At 17.5% G+C, this 24778-nt stretch overlaps 1 protein-coding gene across 10 annotated transcripts in view; it reads left to right on the top strand.

The window, feature by feature from the left end:
• The window catches only part of LOC122719288, a 118990-nt gene that overhangs the window by 50960 nt on the left and 43252 nt on the right, over positions 1-24778 (top strand). For 8 of the 10 annotated variants that reach the window (XM_043944976.1, XM_043944975.1, XM_043944973.1 and 5 more), the window contains exon 13: positions 4266-4408. In XM_043944976.1, the coding sequence (XP_043800911.1) occupies positions 4266-4408 (143 nt within the window). The remainder of the gene's footprint in view (positions 1-4265; positions 4409-24778) is intronic. The other 2 variants (XM_043944974.1, XM_043944978.1) reach the window with 1 other exon arrangement.

The following is a 24778-nucleotide window of genomic DNA, read 5'->3' as shown; positions in this document are numbered from 1 at the left end:
AAAAAAAAAAATAAAAATAAAATTATTGTGTCATTCAATTATATTTATCCAAATAAATATTAAAACATGGAAATGAATTTTTAATGCAAGAATATATACATATATATATACCAGCTAATGTTATGGATTTATTGCACAAAATTTATAAAATTATTAATATAATAACAATATGATATGATATGAAAAAAGTTTCAAACACTGTTTGAATGATTTTAGAAAAAGAATATCGTAATAATATATAGACTATTTTTTTCTTTATGATTATTTTCTAAAAAATTTTTTACGTCATTGATTTTTTATTGTAATATATATATATTTTATATTGTCAAATAAAATATATATATATTAAAATGCATTTAAACTTGATCATATGACATTAAAATAATCTTGAACATGAAAAAAATAAAATTTTGAAACGATATTAAATATATGAACTTATATAATGTTATAAGTAAGAAAGTAATGTTGAAGCAAAAAATCATGAATTATTTATTAACATACAATAGATAAATTTATCTATATCTCATTGTATTATTGGAAAAAGAATAATTAATATATCTATAAATATTTTACAATGAAGTATTCCAAGCAAGAACAAATTGAAACAATTTTTATTTATGATCAAATTAATTGATATTTAAAAGAAGCTATATGAATATACAAAGGACAATTTATTAATCAGAAATTCTTCCTTATATTCAAATTTATCAATATAAGAATCAATATAAGAATCAATTTATCAATATCAATAAATTTATCAATATAAGAAATATTGAAAATAAGAAACACAAAATAAAAAATAATACACAAAAACACACATAAACACAAAAAATGAGAAAATGTATAAAGAGTTGATGTTATTTGGAAATCTGTATCCGTTAATATTAAATGACAGAACGAAATTAGTATTGAATATTAAAATATATTAAATTAGTATGAAATGTTGACTATATGTTTCAATAAGTATGTTTCAAGAAGTTCATCCATTTTGTTCATATATTATAATATTTATAATATTATAATATTTATCTCAAAATAATTTTTAATATCATATTAGTGAAAGAATAAGACAATTCTTTAATTATTTTTAGAAAAAAATATTTGCATATATAAATAGTTACATATATCATATAAATACATAAATACATAAAGAGTAAATATTATTAAAAAGAAAATAATTATTTTTTTCATTTAAATTATTAATATTAATATAATTAAAATTTTTACTATTATACATGTAATATTAAATATTAAATATTACATATAATAATCTTGTGTTGATATTTAATATATAATTTATTATATTTCTTAAGTACATAATTTAAAATTTCAATAAAAATCATTTATTTTAATACAATTAATTAAAATTTAAGATTTAAATAATACAATGATATCTCTATTGCCAAACATTTAGAATTTTTTTAAATGAATAGAAAAAAATAATATTATGTATTTTCTATTCTATATATATAAATAAATTAACAAACATCAAAATAAAGTAATAAAATAATTAATATTATTGTATTAGTTATTTAAATTAATGAATAAATAATAAAAATAATGAAATTTTGGTATATAATTTTGAGAAGTTACAAAGTAACATTTAATATTAAATATTCAAATTAAGACACAATTTATATCTTGATTTTCAATATTTTCAATGTAATTTACAATGATCATAAATATATTAATGTAGTTTAGTCATAAAATTTATAAGTATATTTTTTATAGTTTTAAATCTATAATATTAAATCTAATCTTTATTCATTTTTTCTAATTGTAAAATTAATTATAGAGATATTAAATTAATCTTGATTGTAGAAATCAATTCTTTTTGATTTTTTTTTATTTTAATTTTTATTTCTTTTTCGAATATTCATTATAAAGTAAATATCAAATATAAATAAATATATATAATATAAATAAATATAAGTAAATATCAATAATAATCAAAATCAGAATATAAAAAATTTTTCTATTCAAAGATACAAAGTTGAAATTTTTATTCTCTTGTAATAAGAAGAGAGCAATGAAGAAAACAATATATCTTCAAATATATAATAATATATAATTATATAATAATAATATATATAATAATATATAATATTTTCATGCATTTTAAAGCATTCATAACATCATAATAGAGATAGTTTTGGAAATCAGGAGATAAATCAAATCATTAAAGAAAAATAAATATTTGTAGAATATTCATTAGTCAATATTACAAAAGAAATAAAAATAATAACAATAATACAAAATATAATAATACATTTTAATCAATATGTAATTTTACTTACTATAGTTTGTTAAATAGAATAATTTTTATGTTTATGTTTGCAATGCAATATATTTCTTATAAAACAGAGATTGATCAATTTATTTATAATATATGCAGATATATATATTATATATATAATTAAAATACGTTAGAATCTTAATATTTTTCATTTAATCTTCTTTAGTTTTTTTGTAGTTAACGATCTTATTTTATCTGCTAGTTTCAAAAATATTGTTAATATAGTATTAAATATCTAATGTCTATTAAAGAAAACTCCGTCTACTCATTCGTCTTAATTCATGATATTAATATCTAAAAAAATTTGTTTTTCATTTGCTGCATTCCTGCTGCATATAATCGGTAAGTGCCAATAGTTATATAAGTAATAATAACTATATATATATAACAATATAAATAAAGTATATATATAGTAGAACCTCAATTATCTAAACCTTAATTATCTGATTATTTTTATAAAAATTTATGGATATATAAATATTAAGATATACAAATTATAATAAAAGTAATGTTATAGCTTGAACAATAATATAAATAATGAACAAAATTATTGAAAAAATAATATTGAAAGAAAAGAATATTGAATATTGAATATTGAATATTGAAGAAAAGAATATTGAAAGATTTCTAAACGAAGAGAATAATGAAAAATATAATATCTAAAGATAATACCTAAATGATATTCTCGTGCATTCTGAAATATTCATTGCATTAGAGATAATTATTAGTATGAAGCAAGAAAGATTTTCGCGAAAATATTATTAAATTTGAAAAGTATTAGACAAGAATTTTACAATTTAGCAATTTAAAAAGATTAGGACAAAAATCGTTAAAATATATATATATATATATATATATATATATGCAATATGAATAAATATGAATAAAAAAAAAGTAATATATAAAAAATTATAATTTTTCATATAATATAGTCATGTGAATCATCCAATTATTCGTAAAATTATTGTTTATTATTTGTTGATTATTTTATGATTTTGAAAGATTAGTTTGAATAATCGAGATTCTATTGTATTAATAATAATAAAAAAAAATTTGTACAAGATGGCTCAAATATTATCATTTTATTATTGATAGTAAAAAATTTTTTAAATAGAATTGAATAATTTAAAAAAAGAGATACTCTAATATTACGAAATTTTTTAGCATAGAGAATATATAAAAGTCATTAATATTCTTTTAAATGAGATTATATTTTTTCACTGCATCATTTGATATAACCTGATATTTTCTATTAAGAAAATTTAAAATAAAAAATAAAAATTATTAATTTAGAATATTTTAATTTGAAATTTGTAAAATTTATTACAATTATAAAGAAGAAACTTAGTATAACCAAAGGAAACATGAATAGTAGAATATCATTTCGCATATTTCTTGATTTTTATAAAGTAAATTTTACAAATTTCAAATTAAAATATCTCTTAAATTAATGATTGGACATATTTTAGATTAGACATATTTTAGATTATATAAATACGTTAATATATTTTTTTTATAAAAAGAAAATATCAAATTATAATTGATAATATAATATTTTTTTTTTTTTTTGATATATAATAAAAAATATGTGATCCTATTAAAAATGTTACTGACCTTTATATCTTTCCATTTACAAAAGAATTATTATCACCAAAATATATATATCTTAATTTAAGCTATTCAATTCCATATGAAACATTTTTTATAGATAATAATAACGATAAAAATCTAGATATACGATAAATCTAGATAATAGTATCTGATAAACTATCCTGTATATCTATTCCAATTCATATATCTTCGATTAAATTTCTTCAAATTTTAATTTTTAAATTTCTTTACTATTTATAATATAAAACATAAATTTTATAAATAATATTTATAAAATTAATTTATAAAATAATTTTATAAATAATTTGAATAATGAATCATATAAAGTCTAATTGATAAATTTTTGTGAATATTTCAGCTCTTCTCAACGATTCTTCAGTCTTAATTGAAGGAGTGTTGTTTCGAGCGCGATACCTGGGATCTACTCAACTTGTTTGTGAAGGAGAGCCCACCAAATCTACACGTATGTGCCAAGCAGAAGAAGCTGTATCTAGAATAAAGGTACGCTTGTCACTATCATATTCTATGTTTATATTTTATGCATAAGTTTTTTTTTTATAATTTTTCTCATCTTTAAAATTATATTTTTATTTCTTTAATATCAAAATTTCTTTAATTATTCCACATTAAATTAATCTAATTTAAATCTTTGAAAGCATATCCTCATGTTTTAATATTTTAATCAATTGATATATGCATATTATATTTTGATATTGAATTACAAACAATCTTTTTACAAAAGTTAGAAGTTAAAAAGTTAAAATTATAATTATAATTAACATTAAAGTTATCCGATATTTATTTTCTTATATTTTCATTGTTTTATAATTTAAGAATTATATTAGAGATTATATTTTCGTTGTAATTTTATTAATATATTCAATTAATATTTTGTATATAAAAACAATTTTTTATCTAAATAATTTTATATGCTCGATTATTTTTTAGATAATATTTTTTTGAAATTAAATAAAATATAAAATATTATATTTATTATATTTATTATATTTATTATATTATTTATAATATTATATTTATTATATTATTTTTTTAATTAATTTTTATATAATATTTATGTATAAGATATATTATTATCTTATATTTCTATGTTTGCTTAGTTTTAGTGATAATAATAATTCTATTATTAGCTATGCATAAATTAAGACATATAAAATGAAATATATAAATATTATAAGTTTACAATTATTGCAAAAAAAAATGTACCTTTTTATCTTAAATTAAACAATTTATGTATTAATTATTTAAAAATTTTTAAAAGATTCTAATAAATTGCTTCTAATAATTGTAAAAGATCTTCTTTTGCATTTTTTTTTTAAATAGAATCATTATTTAGATAGCTGTTATCATACATAACATGAACTTAAAATCATTAAATTTCATTTAATTCAACTATCATTAAATTTGCATAATTAGTTTAACGAAGAATACTATATATATATACACAAAAGAAGTTTTAGATTTGATTTTAAAAATCAAAAAATATCAAGAAAAACTTTTCTATACTGTTTTTGAAAATTATTTCATTAAATAATTCATTTCAAAATTTAAAATATTCATTTTTAGTTACATGTATAATATTGAATAAAAATATAATTCTATCTATTTATATATTTCGTATATTTCAAAGAAAAAAATTACATTTTATGTTGCATATAATAATGAAAATGAGTATATGAAATTTTCAAATCTTATAAGATATATAATAAAAGAGTTAACGTATAATAAAGAGTACATAAAAAAGTGTCAATATTCTATTATTATTTAGATAATGTATTTTAATTTTTTTATTATATTTTCTTTTAATTTATTAATGTTATTGAGTTGCTTTTTACTTGCTTTAAATATTTCTTAAATTATACAAAATATTTTTAATAATTAGATTGATGATGAATGAATTAGTTATTTTAAAATTTTCATATCTTTTGAATTAAAGAATTGCTGTAAATAACTTTTGCGATGATAACATTATTTTTCTAAAAAATGAAATCATCATCTTTAATATAAAGTGCATATTTATTTAATTATTTATCTACTTAATGTGTTTATTCACACGCTTGATATATGAAATTATTTGTTTTCTCACAGTTATCAATATCGATTTAAACAGTTTTTCTTTCCTTAAATCATAGAAATATAATTTTTTCATTTAATATATTTTGTTGTATTACGACATATATTGCCTTGTTATATTATATACGAACGTTTTTTAAATTTGTATAATATGTATTCTTGCTTTTTCAACAATTTACCTTTTAGTTTTCTTCATATTCTTCGAAATAATTTGTAAAATGCGAAAATTTATTTTTATAAAAGTAATATTATTCATAAATAAAAAGTTTTTATATTTATTTTTATTTGTAATCAAATAGTTATTGAAGAAAATTTAGAGTATAAGAAAATAAGAATAGAAAATATATTTTTTAATTTTATCGATCAAAGTTTCATGTTTATATTTTTTCTCCAACTTTTTATTGTTTTTATTTTATTTTTATTGTAACTTTTATTGTTTTATAAATTTGTATTTTTTTTAGAAATAACATGGAATCTATAAATTTAAAATATACATTTTTTTTGTTTCAAATATACGAAATATATAAATATGTAAAATATTTTATATTTTTGTTCATATTATATTTAACAATATAATTAATACGAATACTTGAGAACATTTTATAGATGTAAAAGATTTGCATGCAATATAAATTCTTTTTATATGATGCTTCAATATGACTCTTTAATAAATGTATAATATTATTATAATAATATATATAAAATAGAAAAATTATTTCAAGTAATTGTTATTATGTTTAATGTTTACTTATTTATAAGATGTTAATTCCAGAATATTTTTAGAGATCGATTTTAGAAGTTAAAATAAACATTAAATTTATACAAATATCGATTAAGATTACATTTATTAAATTATAAGCATTTAAAATTTGTACTTCATTCTTTTCGTTTTATTTAAATTTGCAAACTTCAATTGCTTATAACTTAATAAATAAGTTTAACCGATATTTCTATATATATATATATATATATATATATATATATAAATGAATATATTAGTATTTATATTATGCAATTATCATATATCTATCTAATTATAAATTAAATCATATATATTAAATCTTATTTTATGAAATAATTAAAAATAAACTCAAAGAAAAAAATTAATAGAATAATATATATATATATATATATATATATATTATATATACATATATATATATATATATTATATATGTAATATATATGTATATATATATATACTGTATTATAGATTTTAGGGTAAAAAATAAAATGATAATAAATGATAAAGCAATCGCATAATAAAACATGAATTTTAAAATTATTTATAGTTTTATAATTTTTTGATAAATATAAAATATACAAATAATATATATAATCTATGATCAGTTTTAAAAATAAATGAAAAATTAAATTAAACAAAGATAGAAGAAAATAATTATTACAAAAATTTTTATCAATTTCGAATGTTGTAACAATTATAAAAAATATATAAATATGTACAAGATATACAGAATAATAATAGATTGATAGAATATTTTTAGATTAATTTTGGAGAACGAAAACAACGTGATACACAATAATTCAAATTTTATATAGAAGTGCAAATAACTCTTTAGCAAAAAATACTCTTATGCAAAAAATATTATAATTATATAAAAAAAGATTTTTTTATATAATTTTATATTCAATAAATTATAATTTTATATTACTAAATATCATGATAATTTCTTACTAATACATCAAATTTTTGAGAATATAATGAAATAAAATTCAATTATGATTATCTGCAGATTATGAGTGAATCGTGATTAGAAAATTACACGCTTTACTTTTGGCCGTGTAATCAAGTCTTCTTATGAGTTATATATTACAAGTATGACAGCTATTGTGTGGAACATCGATTGTCATTCAAAATTATATCGATTAAACGAAGTTTAATATTGATTTATAAAGTTTATAAAATTTCTATAAATACTCAGGGATTTTTTTTTTATTCATTGTTCTTCTCTTCGTTTTTGAATTCTTTTTTCTTTTTTTTCTTTTTGGAAAATAATTTTTTTGCATTGATAAACATTTCCAATTAAAATATCTATTTGACATTTATGTTTTTTAAAGTAGTACCTAAAAAACAATCCTCTTTTATTCATTTGATTAAAAATTCTAAATAGAAACTCTTTTCTACTCTTGAAATTTCTAATTTTTAATAAAAAATTATTATAATTTCTATATTTTAAATATAATTAAATTTCTATAATTTTTGTATATATATAATATTTTTTTCTAGAAACCAAAAAAACATTTTCAATTCATAAATCCGCTACATTAAAATCTATTTTCATGATCTGTTTTTAATAGATTTAAACCTAATCTCATATTAATAATTATTTTAATTTTTTTATTGTCGATATTTCCTCGACAATCAATAACTTTAAAGATGGATTTATTTTCAATATAATGAGGATAATAGGAATCGAAGCCGGAGATTCCTTCTTTATATCGATTTCTGATTTTTCTTTTTTTTATAGCAATCTTTCTAGAAATTCTTGCTGTATATGCAACATGTAATTTTATTGTTTCTTTCTTGCTTTTTTTATCTTATTATTTTTTCATCTTGTAATACAAAAATAAAAATAGATTTGTATTTTAGTTCTCGAGATATAATCTGGACAGCTTCCATCTTCAGAACTCTAATAATAGTAGTCATTACAGATACGAAGCCTCTAAAAAAAAAATTTTTTTAATTTTTTCGTTGATCAATGCTGTAACAAATTGAGATGTGGTTTTTAATTTATCCCACGTTTCTGAAAGATAATTAACAAAAATCATTTGATCTTTCAATTTCGGCAGCTAACGTTAAGATCGATCCCTCTTTTCCCTGATGACAATTTTGAAATACAATATAATTTAAATTTGATAATAAATTTTTTGGATAAACTAAAAAGGAATTTAATTGAACTTGATTTTGAATAATTGGAAAAACAATCGGCGAGAAATTAATATGCTTCGCGCCAAATTCTTTGAATGAAGTAATCAAATCATAATCTTAGTGACCTCATCCCACACATTTGCCTACATCATCATCTTGAATTATGAATTCTCTTTAAGATGAAAATCTATCAAAATATGAAATGATATTTTATCACATATTTAAATGATATGTGACTTGTACTTGCGAACGCTGATAAATGAGAGTTTGAAAATAAAATATTAGCGAGAATAGTTGTCTATCCAAATATAGTTATATAATTTTTAGTATTTAGAAAGGCAGTTATCTCTCTCATTCGTTCAAATATTCTAGGATTATTATTAAATATAAAAAAAACAGTGATTCATTGATTCGCTGGATTTGCTCTTCGAAACGAGCGATTCGTTCATCTATTATTTCTCATCATTGGATTTCCACTTTTTCTATCACTGCTTCTTTATATAGATTCTTTATATATTTGTTGGTATTTCTTCTATCAGCAATTCCTAAAACGATATTATTTTGTTAATTATTCTTTAATAACATTTTGCTAAATCAATCATCAATTTTGTGAAAAACGAACTTTTTTCCAAGGAAACTCGTGTCAGAAGATGGAGGAATCCCTTTTTCTTCCTCAAGAAAAATTCTCTCACTTCTGACCAATGTCCAATGTTATGTTATCTGCCTTTTATTCTTTCATGATAATTTTATTTATGCATTAATTATGCAAATTATGCAATAATTTAATATTAATTTAGAATTATTTATATATAATTATAATATAATTTTTAGTTAAGTAATAAGTTTACTATAGAATACAATATTCTCGAGAAGAACAGAGAGCAATATGTCTATTTTCTGATTGATCAATATCAGTCTTCATTTAATCATTTTTATATTTCATTAAGTATATTTCGACAATTATCTTTTGTACCATAATTTTTATTAACCATGACGTTCCATATTATAATTATCATGCTTTTAACAATATATTTTTTTGAATTATTAATTTATAATATATTTTTTAATATATCCATAATTAAATTATAGAACCGCTAATAATTTAACAAAAAAAAATGTCAACATAATAAATAATTTCTTTAAATTATTTAATTCTCTTTTTATTCTTTGAACTATATAAATATCTACAATCTTTTGAATCAAGCAGTGTGGATTTTAAAATGCTTCTATTTTACTAATTATTTAACAAATTTATAATATATGTGTGAGTAATAATGAAGATTGATTTTTTTAATAAATGTCAGATCTATCGAATTTCTTCCTCTCAAAATCTTATAAATCCAACTCTCGATTAGATCTTTCTACTTTTCTTCCTCGAGAAACCATATTTTTACTTTTAACCGATAATTAAGATTATTAATCTTACTCTTTCCTAAAATACATTAGTCACTGTTACATATATACTCGATGAAACTAAATATATGAAATATGATATATGATTATGAGCAGCGAAGCAATGAAAAAATATTATGTTCTTTGATAGTGAAGCTGAATATAATATCCGAAGAAGTTCTTTAAAAATATGATTATTTTCTTACAGATCTGAAAAATAAATAAAAAAGTAAGAAAAGTTTTTTATTAATATTTCGGAAACTATAAAAACTAAAAACTCAAAGCTAAAATTTTATATTTGGGGCTTTTCCTTTTCTCTCATTCCTAAACATTTCATGTTTGGCCATGAAGTGCATGCCACAGTTTATAACAGAAAAAACTATTTATATAATTATCATATTTTTATGAATAATATAAGATATAATGAATAATTAATATTTATTCGCATAATTAATTGCTTTTATTTTCTGAATATTGATAAAATTAGATAATTTGTAATCGTTTCACTAATTTTATGCTATTCTTCTATTAATATTTTCTAATTCTATTTAAAAATTCTATTTAAAAATTTATATTTTTAATTTTATTCTTCAATTGTGTCCACAAATGTTATCAGATTAATATTCAATGAGTGAAATGATGTTTTTAATACATACGGGTCATAATATAGTAGCCTAACTAATTAAGATTTATATTTCGAATTGTGATTTTGTTGAAAGTAATAACAAAATATCAAATTTTTCAATATTACATTTAATTTTTAAAATATTTAAATATATATGCTGATATATCATTATATGTAAGTTTTCAGTCATCCATGCTATTTCTATATTTTATTGCCATATTTTATTATCTATTGAAGATTCTTTTGGTTTTATTCTTCTTCTTTCTTTTTTCACACTAATTTTTATCATCTGATACTTATACTTATATCTTATATATATCTGATACTTATATTAAATTTCTCTCATTAAAAATAATTATTATTATTATAATTTATTAGATTATTCATATAAGTTTTCGCAAATTTTAATCTTTTTTATCTATTTAGCTCTAATATAAGATTTATAATGAGCAATATGAATATGTTTTTTAACAATATTAATAATTATTTTTTATGATATTTCACTTCCATATATTTCATATATTTGATTACAAAACATTATCCAAATCAAAGTTAACAAACTTGAAACTATTTATGACACAAATATGGATAAATATGATTATTGATTTAATTTCATAGATCTCTCATGAATAACATTGTTATATAATGTCTATATTATCTTTATGTATATCTATATTGTCTTTTGATTCTCACAATAATTTTATTTAAGTGCACTAATTTTTCTTCTGTGTAAATATTTGTGATATTATGAAATTTGGATAAAAAATTATATTTTTATTATTTTTATATTATATTTAATTATATATTTAGATAGTTTTATATATTTAGTTAGATCATTTTATTGATTTTGTATTTTTTAAACATTTTTATTAATTTATTTTTATTAATAATTTTCAATACAGCATTATTTAAATCATTAGTGAATTTTTAGACTTTTATTTAAATGATATTTATTAAAATACAAATTTCCATCATAATTTGTTTGCTGAATATCTATTACGAAATATGCAAGATTAAATTATTTATTATATAAATATAATTTATTTTATTATATAATACAATGTATCAAACCGTATTTGATTATATATTTTATATTTTCCCAATTTTAAAACAATAATTCTAATAATATTTAATCTTAAACTGAAAAAAACGAAAGTAAAATTAATGATATTTCATAAAAATCAATATTTAATAAAAACCTTGTATAAATTAAGTAAAAACTTATATTTTTCAATATAAAAATGAATCTCTTTAAATAAAATAATTTTATATTAATAGATTTGCTTAAAACAATCTTGATCTAATATCTATACAGAACATTTCATATTGAAGAGTTTTGTTTTTAACATATTGTTTTTAATGGAAAATATAAAAATGTATCAAATTTTTCTATATATCAATCTTCTCCAATCTCCCTATATATTTGTGATAGATAATGTGTAATATTATTTGTAATAGAAATACAAATATTGAATTTTCATTATTCGAATAATAAATTTCAATTATTTCATTACAATGTCTTTATAATAAAAAAACATTGAATACAAATAAGATAAAGATAAACATTGATCTGTTTAATTCAATTTGATTCAATTATATCATTTTCACTGAATAAATTTTAATAAAAAAAATCAACATATATATAAATTTATATATAAACATATATATATAAATATTATACAAATTTTATTTCTCTTATTTCAGTAATATCATAATGTAGTTTTCATCTTTCTTTTATAAATATTTATATGTCATGCGAATTTTTCAGTGATTCGTCTAATCTTTCAATTTTAATATTGAATATTTCATCGCGTCATATTTTTTTCTATTCTTTTTTTTCTCTATTTCTCTATAAAATTTTTTTTTTTATAAAATATAAAAAAAAAATTTTCTTTCATTAATTTATATGATGAAAACTATATTTTTTATTTTATTTATAAATGATTGCAGTTTTATTAAACTTCAAGATCTAACTTTCTTTTTCATGATTTGTCAATTTTAGAATTAACTCTACTATAAAAAATTTCTTTTAATTTGAACATACAATAAATTTCATTTGAAAAAGATATACTATAGGAATAAAGTATTTAATTATTGGAAACAAAAAATACTAAATATTAAAAAATTGAGAAATTCTCGACAATTTTAAAATTTTATTTTAAAATAAATTATTGAGTAGAATCGATTAAGTTCAAGTATTTATTAATTAATAACCTATCCATTATGTTATTTTTTCCATCATTGATAAATGATATAGATTTTATACTTGAGTCTTTTGCTATTAAAGCGGATTTAACTTTTGATTATTTACTAAATAATTATCTCTCTTTTGAGCACTTTCTGAAAAAATTGCCACTATTTTTGATTTTATTTTTGATGTTTTTAATTTTAAGAATATACATATTTTTTTTTTTTTTTTTTGCTTTTTCTCTTTCTATTTTTTTTTTTTTTTGTTTTTTCTTATCTATTCAATCTATTATTTAATATTCAATTATTTTTTTATTCCATACTTCAATTTTAAAAATAGTATATATAAGAAATTCCTGTATTATACAAAAAGAAAATATAATTTTTAATTAATGTAAATGTCATAAAATTGTGAAAATAAGTATTTATATTCTGAAAGATTTTCCGTATCAAATCCTTAAATATTTTTTTAAAATAACAGAAATTTTGCAATCATGGATAATAAAAAACGATGCAAAAAGAAATTTTTTATTCGAAATTTACATGTCAATGCAGTATATACTAGTAATAAGAAAAAATACGAAATTTTGATCAGTACTTTGAAATAATTTATTTTTCAGTGAATTTAAATAAATTTCAATTGTATATTATTTATTTTTAATTGTTGATTTATTGTATTTTTTTGAAATGTTTTATTAGAATGTAAATAAAAAAATCATCATTATATTTAAAAAAAAAATTATCTTTCTTTGAAATCAAGCAAATTTAATTTCACTTTTTTTTTTCTATTATAAAAAAGGAACGATTTATTCAGATGTTTTAAATATTTCATTTCGTATAAATATAGATAAATCAAAAACAGAATAAAAATTTTTTATGTAAAATTTTTTTATAAACTTTTAGTTTAATAAAGTAATTGTATTTTAATCATGTATGTGATAAAATATTTTGATTTTATTAAAATTATATGAAACATAATTTTTTTTATTATTTTGATTGATGTAGTTTTTATAATTGATTTAGTTTTGTATCAATTATAATATTTTTTTCAAAAGAAAGAAATTATATTTTAAACAAGTTAAATTAAATGTAATTAAAATACAAAATATAAAGAATACATAAAAAAATATATATAATTTTATTTTATTAAATAAAAATATGTAAATATGTATAATTTTTATAAAGAAAAAGAAAAAATGAAAATATTCAATGTACATATCATACATATTCATACATATCAAGTTTAAAATATGCGAATGTTTTGGATGCAAAATAATTTCAATAAATATATAAAACATATAAAATAATTTTTATCTGATTAATTTAATGTGGAATTATTTTTAAGTTTTGTTTCATATAAAATTTATTATGTTATGTCTATTAGTGATATTATATTTTGTGAATTTTTATTTATATTTTTCTTTGATAAAATTTATCGTAAAATTTTATTATATCTATTATGTCTATTAGTCTATCACAATCACATAGTTAATATATTATAATAATTAAACATAGTATTTAATACTTAATAATAAAATATAATATTAATATTTTAAATTAATATATTATTAATATTATTAATGTTAAATTAATTGTTACATATGCATTCACTTATGCTCTGTATATGTGATGGAAATTATATATAATTTTTATGATTTTCATATTTATCATATGTTGTTTATTTTATTTTAAACTATTACAATTGCAAAATAAAGATTATTCTTATAAATTATTAAACATTTGCACAATTGATCTTTTGCACAAGTTATTTTATAAATGCATGATCTTCAGTTTTTCAAACACAGATAAAAAGCTATTGTTATCATAAGCATTTTTCTTCTATTAATTTTGTGATTTGTTTATACATATAAATATTTAACATACATGATATGTTATGAAAAGATTTAAGAAGAAAAAAACAAATACAAGAAATTTATGTATTACACAGAATAAATTATGATAAAATAGAACACTTAAAATTAATATTTCCATTATCATTAATTATTATTCAAAAACTTTTTAGGATAAAATTACATGATTTGAAGAATTACGTATAATGATGAAAAAAATTTTTTTTCAAGATTATTTTCTTTAGAATTTGATCATAGATGTTTTTTTTTTCTTTTTTTAAAGAAAAGAGATATATACTTTTTAATATTAATAATAAAGATGATATTTACTGCGAGAAACCAATTACTCTAGAAAATATAAAAAGAATAATTATATCAAAATTTCGTCGGAAATGATTGATATACAGAACACTTAAATTAATTTTAAATTCAAAATCATATTTAATAAATTTTTTAGTATTATTTATTATTTAATATTATAAAAAATATATGATACCATTTAAAAAAATATATATTCTTAAAATAGAATGTAATAAAATAAAAAAGTTTTTTTTCATTATTATGTGTGATTCAAATCATATAATTTTATCTTGAGATAATATAAAAACGCAAATATTTGAATTCTATTTTATTTGATTCATTTTGTATATATTTATAGAATATTTTCCATATGCTATTAAAGTTATTAAATTAATAATTATGAAATTTTTTAATAGAGAATAAAATGATTCTTAATAATCTTCACATAATCAATAAATTATCAATAATTCTGATTTTTATTACGAATATTATTAAAAATTAAATTTCAATTTTCATGTATATTTTTTAAGATTTAAAATTAAAATATATTCTATAAATATTAATCATAATGAATTTTATTATTTATTACAAAAATATTTTTTGAAATAATTGTATCGAATATAAAATGTCTAATAATATCAATAGACAATATTTCAATATGTAGAATAAAAAAAAAGATTATATACACATATATTTTTCTTTTATTTTTATTTTATATCTTAATGAGCTGAAATAGCTGTTTCACATTCGAGAAACATCAAGAGATATTGAAAAATTATTAATTAATATTCACAAAATTGCAGGTATGTGTTAAAATAAATAGTCACATTTATTGCATCTCTTGTAAAAATATGGATTAATAGAAATCACTCAAGAAAAATAATCATGAATAAAAATCATTTATTAAGATATTTTATATCTTATAAAAATAAAATGAAATATATGTTTATGTAAACTTTTCTTATTTCTTCTAGATTATTATTAAATCAGATTCTAAAATATTATCTGAAATTTTTAAATATTGCTATCATCCTATATATTATAAAACATTCTAATATAAAAACTTATTGAATTATATTAAATAAATCTTTTCTAACTTATATTTGTTTTCAAATATAAAAAATTATTTTATTATTTAAATTTAGAATTACCCAGTTATGAAATACATTTTAGAAAATATATATTGTATTGAATCTAATATTTTTTTATCATATTTTTTAATTGTATCATTTTAATAAATTTAATATCAAAAATAAAATAATTGAATTAAATACATAATATATTTTTATATCTTTTAAAAATATATTTTTATAAGTTTGTAAAATATATATGATATTTATAAATAACAATAATATGTTATATTGATACATTCATGTATATGTAAAAAGCAATTTTGAAAAATGTGATATAGAATCTTATAACAAATAAGTTATAACTTTTTATTCACTTTATTACTAAATTTCAATTTATAATTATAATAAATAATTGGTATAATAAACCTGAGAGTTTTTGAAAAATATTATGAAAACATGTTGAAAATTTATTTTCTATTTAATAATTTTTATTTTAATATTTTTTAATTTTTTATTAGACAGATAAATAATTTTAAAAACAAGCATTAAAAAATAAGATAAGCTTAACATTTTTATATAATTATGAAATATAAATCTTTGAAATTAATTTAATAAAATAAAAATATAATCAAAATTAAACTTAATAAAGTATATGTAAAAAGCAATTTTGAAAGAAATAATTTTTAATAATTTTATATACTGATAGTATGCATCTTAAAAAAAAATATGAATTCAAAATATTTAAAAATATTTTTAAATTTTTATAAAAAAAATTTTTTTCATTATTTTATATATATATTTTAAATTCTAATAAAAATTTAATATGAAATAATTGTTAATAAAAATCAATATTTTAATAATATAAAATAATAATAATTTAATTTCAATTTACATTTCAATTTTTTATTATTTCATTTATAATTTCATTTTCATAATATAAATTTTAATAATTTTAATAATATTTATAAATAAGTTTATTTTTTTTTATTTTTTTTTTTATTTTAATAATATAGCATTTAATAATAGCATTAATAATTTCTGAGTTTATGCTAGAAAGACAACAACGAGAACATTGAGCCAAATTTAAAATAAACTCAACAAAATTTATTATTTTAAGGAATCTTATCAGAGCCTTTTTTCGATTGTTTATATAGTAATGACATATAAAATACTAAATGAAATAGAAATTGCTGTAAAGTTATTTTAAAAAATAAATTTAAGAAGAAAATTTAATTCTTAAAATAACTTAACATAACAGTCAATCAAAAATATTTTGTTCCTATAATTCAATAAAACAAAAATAAATAATTCTCAAAAATATTCATACATTATATATATTCTTATTTAACTTCATCAAATCTCTATAATTAATTATGAAAAAAATAATCTCAAATTTTATTGATAGAATATTTATTATACATATGTACAACTTATTTAACTTTAATATAATAAAATAATATTGAAAATTAAATAAAATCACAATTATTTTTCGCATCACAAAAATGTTCAGATATTTTAAAAATTAATAGTAAAATATTAGTAAAATTAATAATAAAATATATTTTATAATATTTTTAGAAAATTAATATTGATTCTGATTTCTAATTGGTTTTGTAACATATTTTAAGTAGTCTAATACGAAAAATATCTATGATTCATTTAATTTTTAATATTTTATTATAATATTTAATTAAATTAAATTAATTAAATTAATTTTTAATATTTTATTAAGTTAATTAAATGCATATATTTACATAAAATACGATAAATATTCTAATTTATTATTCTAAATTTAATTAAATTAAATTAATTTTTAATATTTTATTAAGTTAATTAAATGCATATATTTACATAAAATACGATAAATATTCTATTAAGAAACAAATTTGAATTCATTTTTTTTTTATAATTAACATCAAATTATAAAAATTTTTTTATAATTAAAATATTATAAATATTAAAATTATAACGTATATTAGTTATCTATATATTTTTATAAAATTACTATAAGTTATAATAAATTTAAAAGGAAATGATACAATCAAAGAACATTGCAAAATAGAAGAAGTCTAAATTTTAAATCAATAAATTAAAAAAAAAATCTTAAAAGAATATAATAATTGAACTCAATATATACTAATCTTTCTCTATTTGAAAATTCGAAATATTCGGAATATTATAGAAAATATTATAGAAAGTTATCAAAAGATAAAATGTATATCAATAATCATTTATGATTAAGAAAAACAACGGAAGCAAAAAATTACAAAAAAATATTGTATTTACAGAAAAAATATTTATTTATAATTATATAACTATATAATTTTGGACAAGATTTATTATTATTATACTATTATACTACATATTATTACTATTATACTACAAGATATATTATATTACTATAAATGAATTTGAAATTTTTTTATTTTATTTAATAATTCTGATCTTAAAATTTTAAAAAAATCCAGATTGATTATTGCAGACAAAAAATTGATACATATTAATTCGGTTTTTACAAAAAATATTATATGTATATATTATATGTATATAATAATATATTATATGTATAACAGAGTAGAATAGTGAGCAGAATAATCAACAATATTTTTACAAGCGTAGAGAAAAATAAATATATCATTGCGATTTGTTAATATTGAAAAATTCTTTAACAAAATATGATACGAAAATTGTTATATAAAATAGGAAAAAAATTTCTTCCAAGTTATTATTATTATTTATTTAAATCTAATATAAATCTATATAATTGATATGATGAATTTTTAATTAAAATTTATAATTTCGGACATTTTTGTAATAAAAATAGAAGTTTTGCAATGTGATCAATTCTATATATAGTATACGTTGTCATATAATAATAACTATCGTCTAAACAAGTACTTGAATTTAGACGATTTTTATTATCAAAGTTTTAACAATACTGTCAAAAATTTAGAAATCTTTATAAAGTACAAAATACAAAAAAATAGAAAATTAAAAAAAATTCAATCGTATTACGTTTATATTAAAAAAAGAAGAAACTTCCATTAAATAATAAAAATATATCATAAAAAAAAATATGATAAAATATTTAAAATGCATCTAGATATAAAGTTAATATGGAATAAAATATATAAAAAATAAATAAATAAAATAAATAAAAATAAAAAAGATAAATATATTTAGACAAATATTTTGAAATTCTAAAAAAAAACTGATTTAAAAATCTATTTGGATGTGTAAGAATATATTTCCAACTATGGGAATAATATTTATTAAAAGAAAATTGAAATAATACAATCCAAAATATGTATGGTTTTAAGCAATCTAAACATTAAATAAAAAAAATTCATATATACATCCTTAATAAGATTTAATTAAATAGAGAATTATAAGCATTTTATTAGATAAAATTTGTTTTTAACATATATGTTATTTTTGTTAAAATAATAAAGCGAGAGCGTTTAGTTGAATACATAGTAATATCATATAGTAGTGTCGCTTACATAGCGAAATCTCTCAACGAAAAAATAAATTTATATATTTTTAAATATATACATTTATATATTCTCAGAATTAGATGTTTCAGAATTTTAATTTAATATAATATGGAATATATGTATTACATAATCTGTCATTTAACAAAAATTTAAATTTAATCTCAACAAGTTACAGTAAATTATTATATAGAATATACAGGATTGTATTATTTGTAACATTTTATTTACATTTATAAGTTATATGACAATGCTTATTTAAAATCTATAGGAACAAACATATTCTTATAAGATTTCAAAAAATTAGAAAAATTGTTTCTACATTTATTTTTTTAAATTGTATACTATATAATTAATTATGTATAAAAAAAAATTACCAATGATAATTCTGATTAACATTTTGTATAAATTTCTCATTTTTAAATTTCTATCACAATTTTTATATTTAACTGTATTTTTAATAAATCTTTTTTTTTCTTATTTTTGCTAAGTAATCATATATGTTTTATATACATATATGATTCATCATCTATATACATATATTATTATTATTTATTCATAGTTCTCTTCATTTTTGTGATATATGATTTAAATACATAACATTTGAATCTCAGTTTTATAAATGCGTTGTCATCCCCCCAATATCTTGATACTTACTTTGATGCCATATAACTCTTTTCAGATAGCAAATTATTCTAAATGTAATTTTCCGATTACTTTATATATAGGATATTAATAAATTCATGAATTTTTGGGTTAATTCTAATGGCCGAAACAAATACAGAAATTAATATCCACAAGTATTAATTGAAACTTATTTATTGTTATAGATAATTAAAATTTATATTACACAATACGAAATGGAAATTGTAAATGAAATCGCTTTTTTTAAATTATAATTAATATTGACTATATCATTATTGTATTCTCTTATTTCGTTCAATATGAATAAATTATTTGTAATATAATAAATAAGCCTTAATCGATTTTTCATATATTTATTCTTATATTTATTTTAGTTTTAGAATCGATCTCCAAAAATATCTTATGAATATATTAATATTTTTTCGTCTTTTAATTATCTCTTAAGAAAACTCACTTGTAATATCTAAAAGATTAATAACCAGTTACATTGTTAAAGAAATCAGAAATCTAATCGTTAAATACTTAAAAACAGAAATCAAATCATTAAAATCTAATCCAGAGAATTGCGAGGTCTTTTACAAATAGATGTGTTTTGAATTCATTTGACTGAAATATTTTTGTCTTTTTTCAATTTGAAAATTCATTTGGGTTTTATTAGAATTAGATTTTTTTTAATTATGGAAAATTTAAAAATTCTCGAACAGAATTATTTTTAATAAAACTAATTCTTTTTTTTTATTTACTATAATTACTATAATTATTATATTTTAGCTGAAAAAAAAGTTTTTTTGCATATTGATGAATGATGATGAACCTCATGCTATCAAAAACTTGATCTTGAATTTTGATATCTTATTGTAACTAAGAACTCTTTAATCTTTTTTTTAAATATCTTATTAGAAATATCTTGTCTTTTATTAGAAATATCTTATTTTCGAATGATTTTTTAAATATTCTTTTTAATGATTGATTGATATTGTTATTTTCTTCTGTTATTATTAAAACGGAAAATTGCTATATATTTTTTTAACTTTTTTTTTTGCTCTTTTTTTCTCTTTTATTCTCTTGTTTGGAAGATCTTCTTGCATTGCATAAAATTAATTACATTTGTTTCTCTTCATTTGAAATTTTTTATTCCAAATTAATCTTTAATAAAAAAATCTGGAATTTTTTTATTCCAAACTAATCTTTAATAAAAAAAATGCCATATCTTTATCATATTCGTTGAGTTTTTTAATTAATCTATTTTCTTTAATTCTTTCAAATTTTTGTAATATTCAACAAAAATTCATTTTTTTTAGAATTGAATTTTTTATGTTGTATTTAGATCGTTATATTTTTGATCGTTCATGCCTTAAAAAAATATTCTAGAAGAAATACGGATCTTTCTTATTGATCTCAACTTAATATATTTATAAAAATACAATTTTTTTTATTTTAATTATTACGTATATAAATAAGATTATAGCGTATTGATAATGATAATTTAAGCAAAAAAGGGAAATATTTTTCTTATCCTTAAGCCTATTCGAAAGATTTCATTTCAAATACGAACGATATAAATCCTTTGCAATTAAATATTTATAAATGTCACCAAATTTATTTTTCTGTCCATTTATACATTATAAAACATCTTGCTTTTTGATAGTTTTGTGTAGGAGAATTTTTTTAAGTGAATTACTATCTTTACACTTTTTTTTTTTTTTTTCATAAAACACAATCTAATTTATCTAACATGTAGCATACGTTCTCAATGATTATCTTTTTTATTACATCATTTTATTGAGAAGTGTATGATAAAATAAATTTAATGACAAACTCCATTAATTTTTAAATACTTTTCCATCTAAAAATTCTTTTCTTTTAATTTTTATTATTTTAATTTTCTTATCTGTCTCTTCTAAAATTTGATTTTCTTAAAATTCTTTATGATTTCATTCTTATCTTTGAAGAGAATTGCCAAATATTATTTTAATATAGTCATTTACAAGAAATATCCTGCAAATTTTTATTATAAATTTAATTCATAGGTCAACGTTCAAAAGTTGCAAAAATGGATTCATTTTTTATCTTTTTACCTGTTTGCTTTTTTTGCAACTTATGCGTAGACAGAATATCTTAAAAATGAAAGAATATTTATTAATTGGTGATTTCTGATAATTCCAAGCAATATTTTTTTTTGTTTTGGAAAAACTTTTGCAGTTTTGTTAGTTATCAAGAAACTAGTTATCAAGAAAAAAAATACTGATCAATCACGAAACGCATAAATTAATCGCGATTATATATGCTGCATTCAGTATTTATTACATATATGTATTAAATATATATAGAATACATATATAGAATATCCTGTTCATATTTTTATAATTAATTTCTATTATTATTTTTAAACTTTTACATAATAAATTTATATTTTTATCATTTAAAGTTAGTATCATTGTTAATTTTCAAAATTATTTGCATTATCAATGATTTGAAGTCTTTAGACACTAGATTTTCTATGAATGTATAATTGTTTTTTTAATATATTTTATATTTGCTATCGTCAAAAAGTATTATAAATCCTAAATATAATTGAAGTTCGGTATATACAGCATTAGAATATTTTTATATTATGACGGATCCTGCAATTTTATACTGACATATATTTATTGCATGAAATAACAAATTGTCTGTCATTTATAAACTATTCGTGATTCTTTAAATCGTTAAAATCAATTTTTATTCAGTATCATATAATTTATTATCATTGAATATACTGCTAAAGAAAAAAGATAAACATGATATATTTTTTATAACGTTTTTTAAGATTAATATTTTGCTTAAAACTAATGTAATAATAGAATTATCTAATGATATCTGAGATATCTTTTTATATTATAAGTTATTACGTATTCTTTTTTTTACAACCGATTTTTTTTTTTTTTTTTTTTTTTGGAAATTTTATACCAAACCATCTGTATTTAATTTCAGTAGTGATTGCAACATCAGTTAATAAAACTTGTTTATTTATTTTTCTTGTTTGTGCCCGCAACGATATTATTAGTGGATTAGTGAATGTAAATTAATAGCTGGGTGCTTGTAGAATGCTTTTCAATAGATATCACAATAAATGGTATACTTCTTAAAGATGAGTGAATTATAATAGATAAGTGATTACACGTGCAAAGTGATATAGACTAATATTAAATAATTCTTTTAAAGAACAGAATCTTTCTCAATATTATAGCAAGTAATTGTATCCGACGATCAATGCACGATATGGTGTTTGAATAAACTATATAATGTAATTGTCAATTTTTATTCATATAATATTTATTCTATTCGAACTACGATGTGTTCACAATGAGACATTCTTTCTGAACGAATAAAGTTCATGTTCAGAAAAATCCCTTCCTGGTTTAATTGGATGGGACATGCCAATAACTAATAATATTACGATCAATGTCTGGTATCTCTCAAGTTCCAAGAAATTCCTCGTCTGAATGATGATCTATAAATCTAAAATCTCACGATAAACAGAAATAGATCGGTGCATCTCTTTTATAGATTCCTCGAATTAGAACAATGTTATTTGTCTTTGAATCAGCTGCGTTTGGAATATGTCACTGTTAAGATTCAGCCAGGCTAAAATATGTCAGAAATATGTAAATTCGGCTAAATTCTCAAAAACAATTTTCTCAGATAATATCATTCTTTGTTTAGGCTTAATAGAGATCGGCCCGCGATAAAAATAGAAAGAGCTTTTCATATGAAAAATTTCTCCGAATATGATGTTTATAAATTTCGCAAATAGATGCTCGCGAACATATCTCTTATAGCAATTTATATTTGATCAAATTCTTTTGTATCTTTCAATCTTTTATATCATTTAAATCCTATCCCTCAAAACTATATTATATTCAAAACTATAACTATAGTCATAATATGAAAATATAAAAATAATAAGAATATAAAAATTTAAAAAAATTTTGGTATTTCTTTTTATTATTTTAATATATCTTAATGATATACATGTTATTTATTAAATATGTTAATTACAAAATATTGTAATTCATATTCCGATATGATACAGTTTTTTGATTCATATAAGAAAATTAATATAATATCATCATTTGAATAATATTCCATATAAAATACACCATTATTCGTTGAATATTTAATAATTACTATTCGTATATTTCTTTAAATTTTTATTTTATTTATCTTTTATTTTCTATTATATGAGATAATAAAATTCGAAGATTTCGAATGAATTCGAAAATTGCTAAAACTTACAATTTATATTTTGGATTATTTATATTTATATTTCACATGATCTATA

The sequence above is a fragment of the Apis laboriosa genome, unplaced genomic scaffold, assembly GCF_014066325.1.
Source record: "Apis laboriosa isolate Shangri-la unplaced genomic scaffold, ASM1406632v1 scaffold71_cov137, whole genome shotgun sequence".
Taxonomy (NCBI): domain Eukaryota; kingdom Metazoa; phylum Arthropoda; class Insecta; order Hymenoptera; family Apidae; genus Apis; species Apis laboriosa.
Note: the sequence above shows the minus strand (reverse complement) of the source record. Positions and strands in the feature narration are given on the sequence as shown.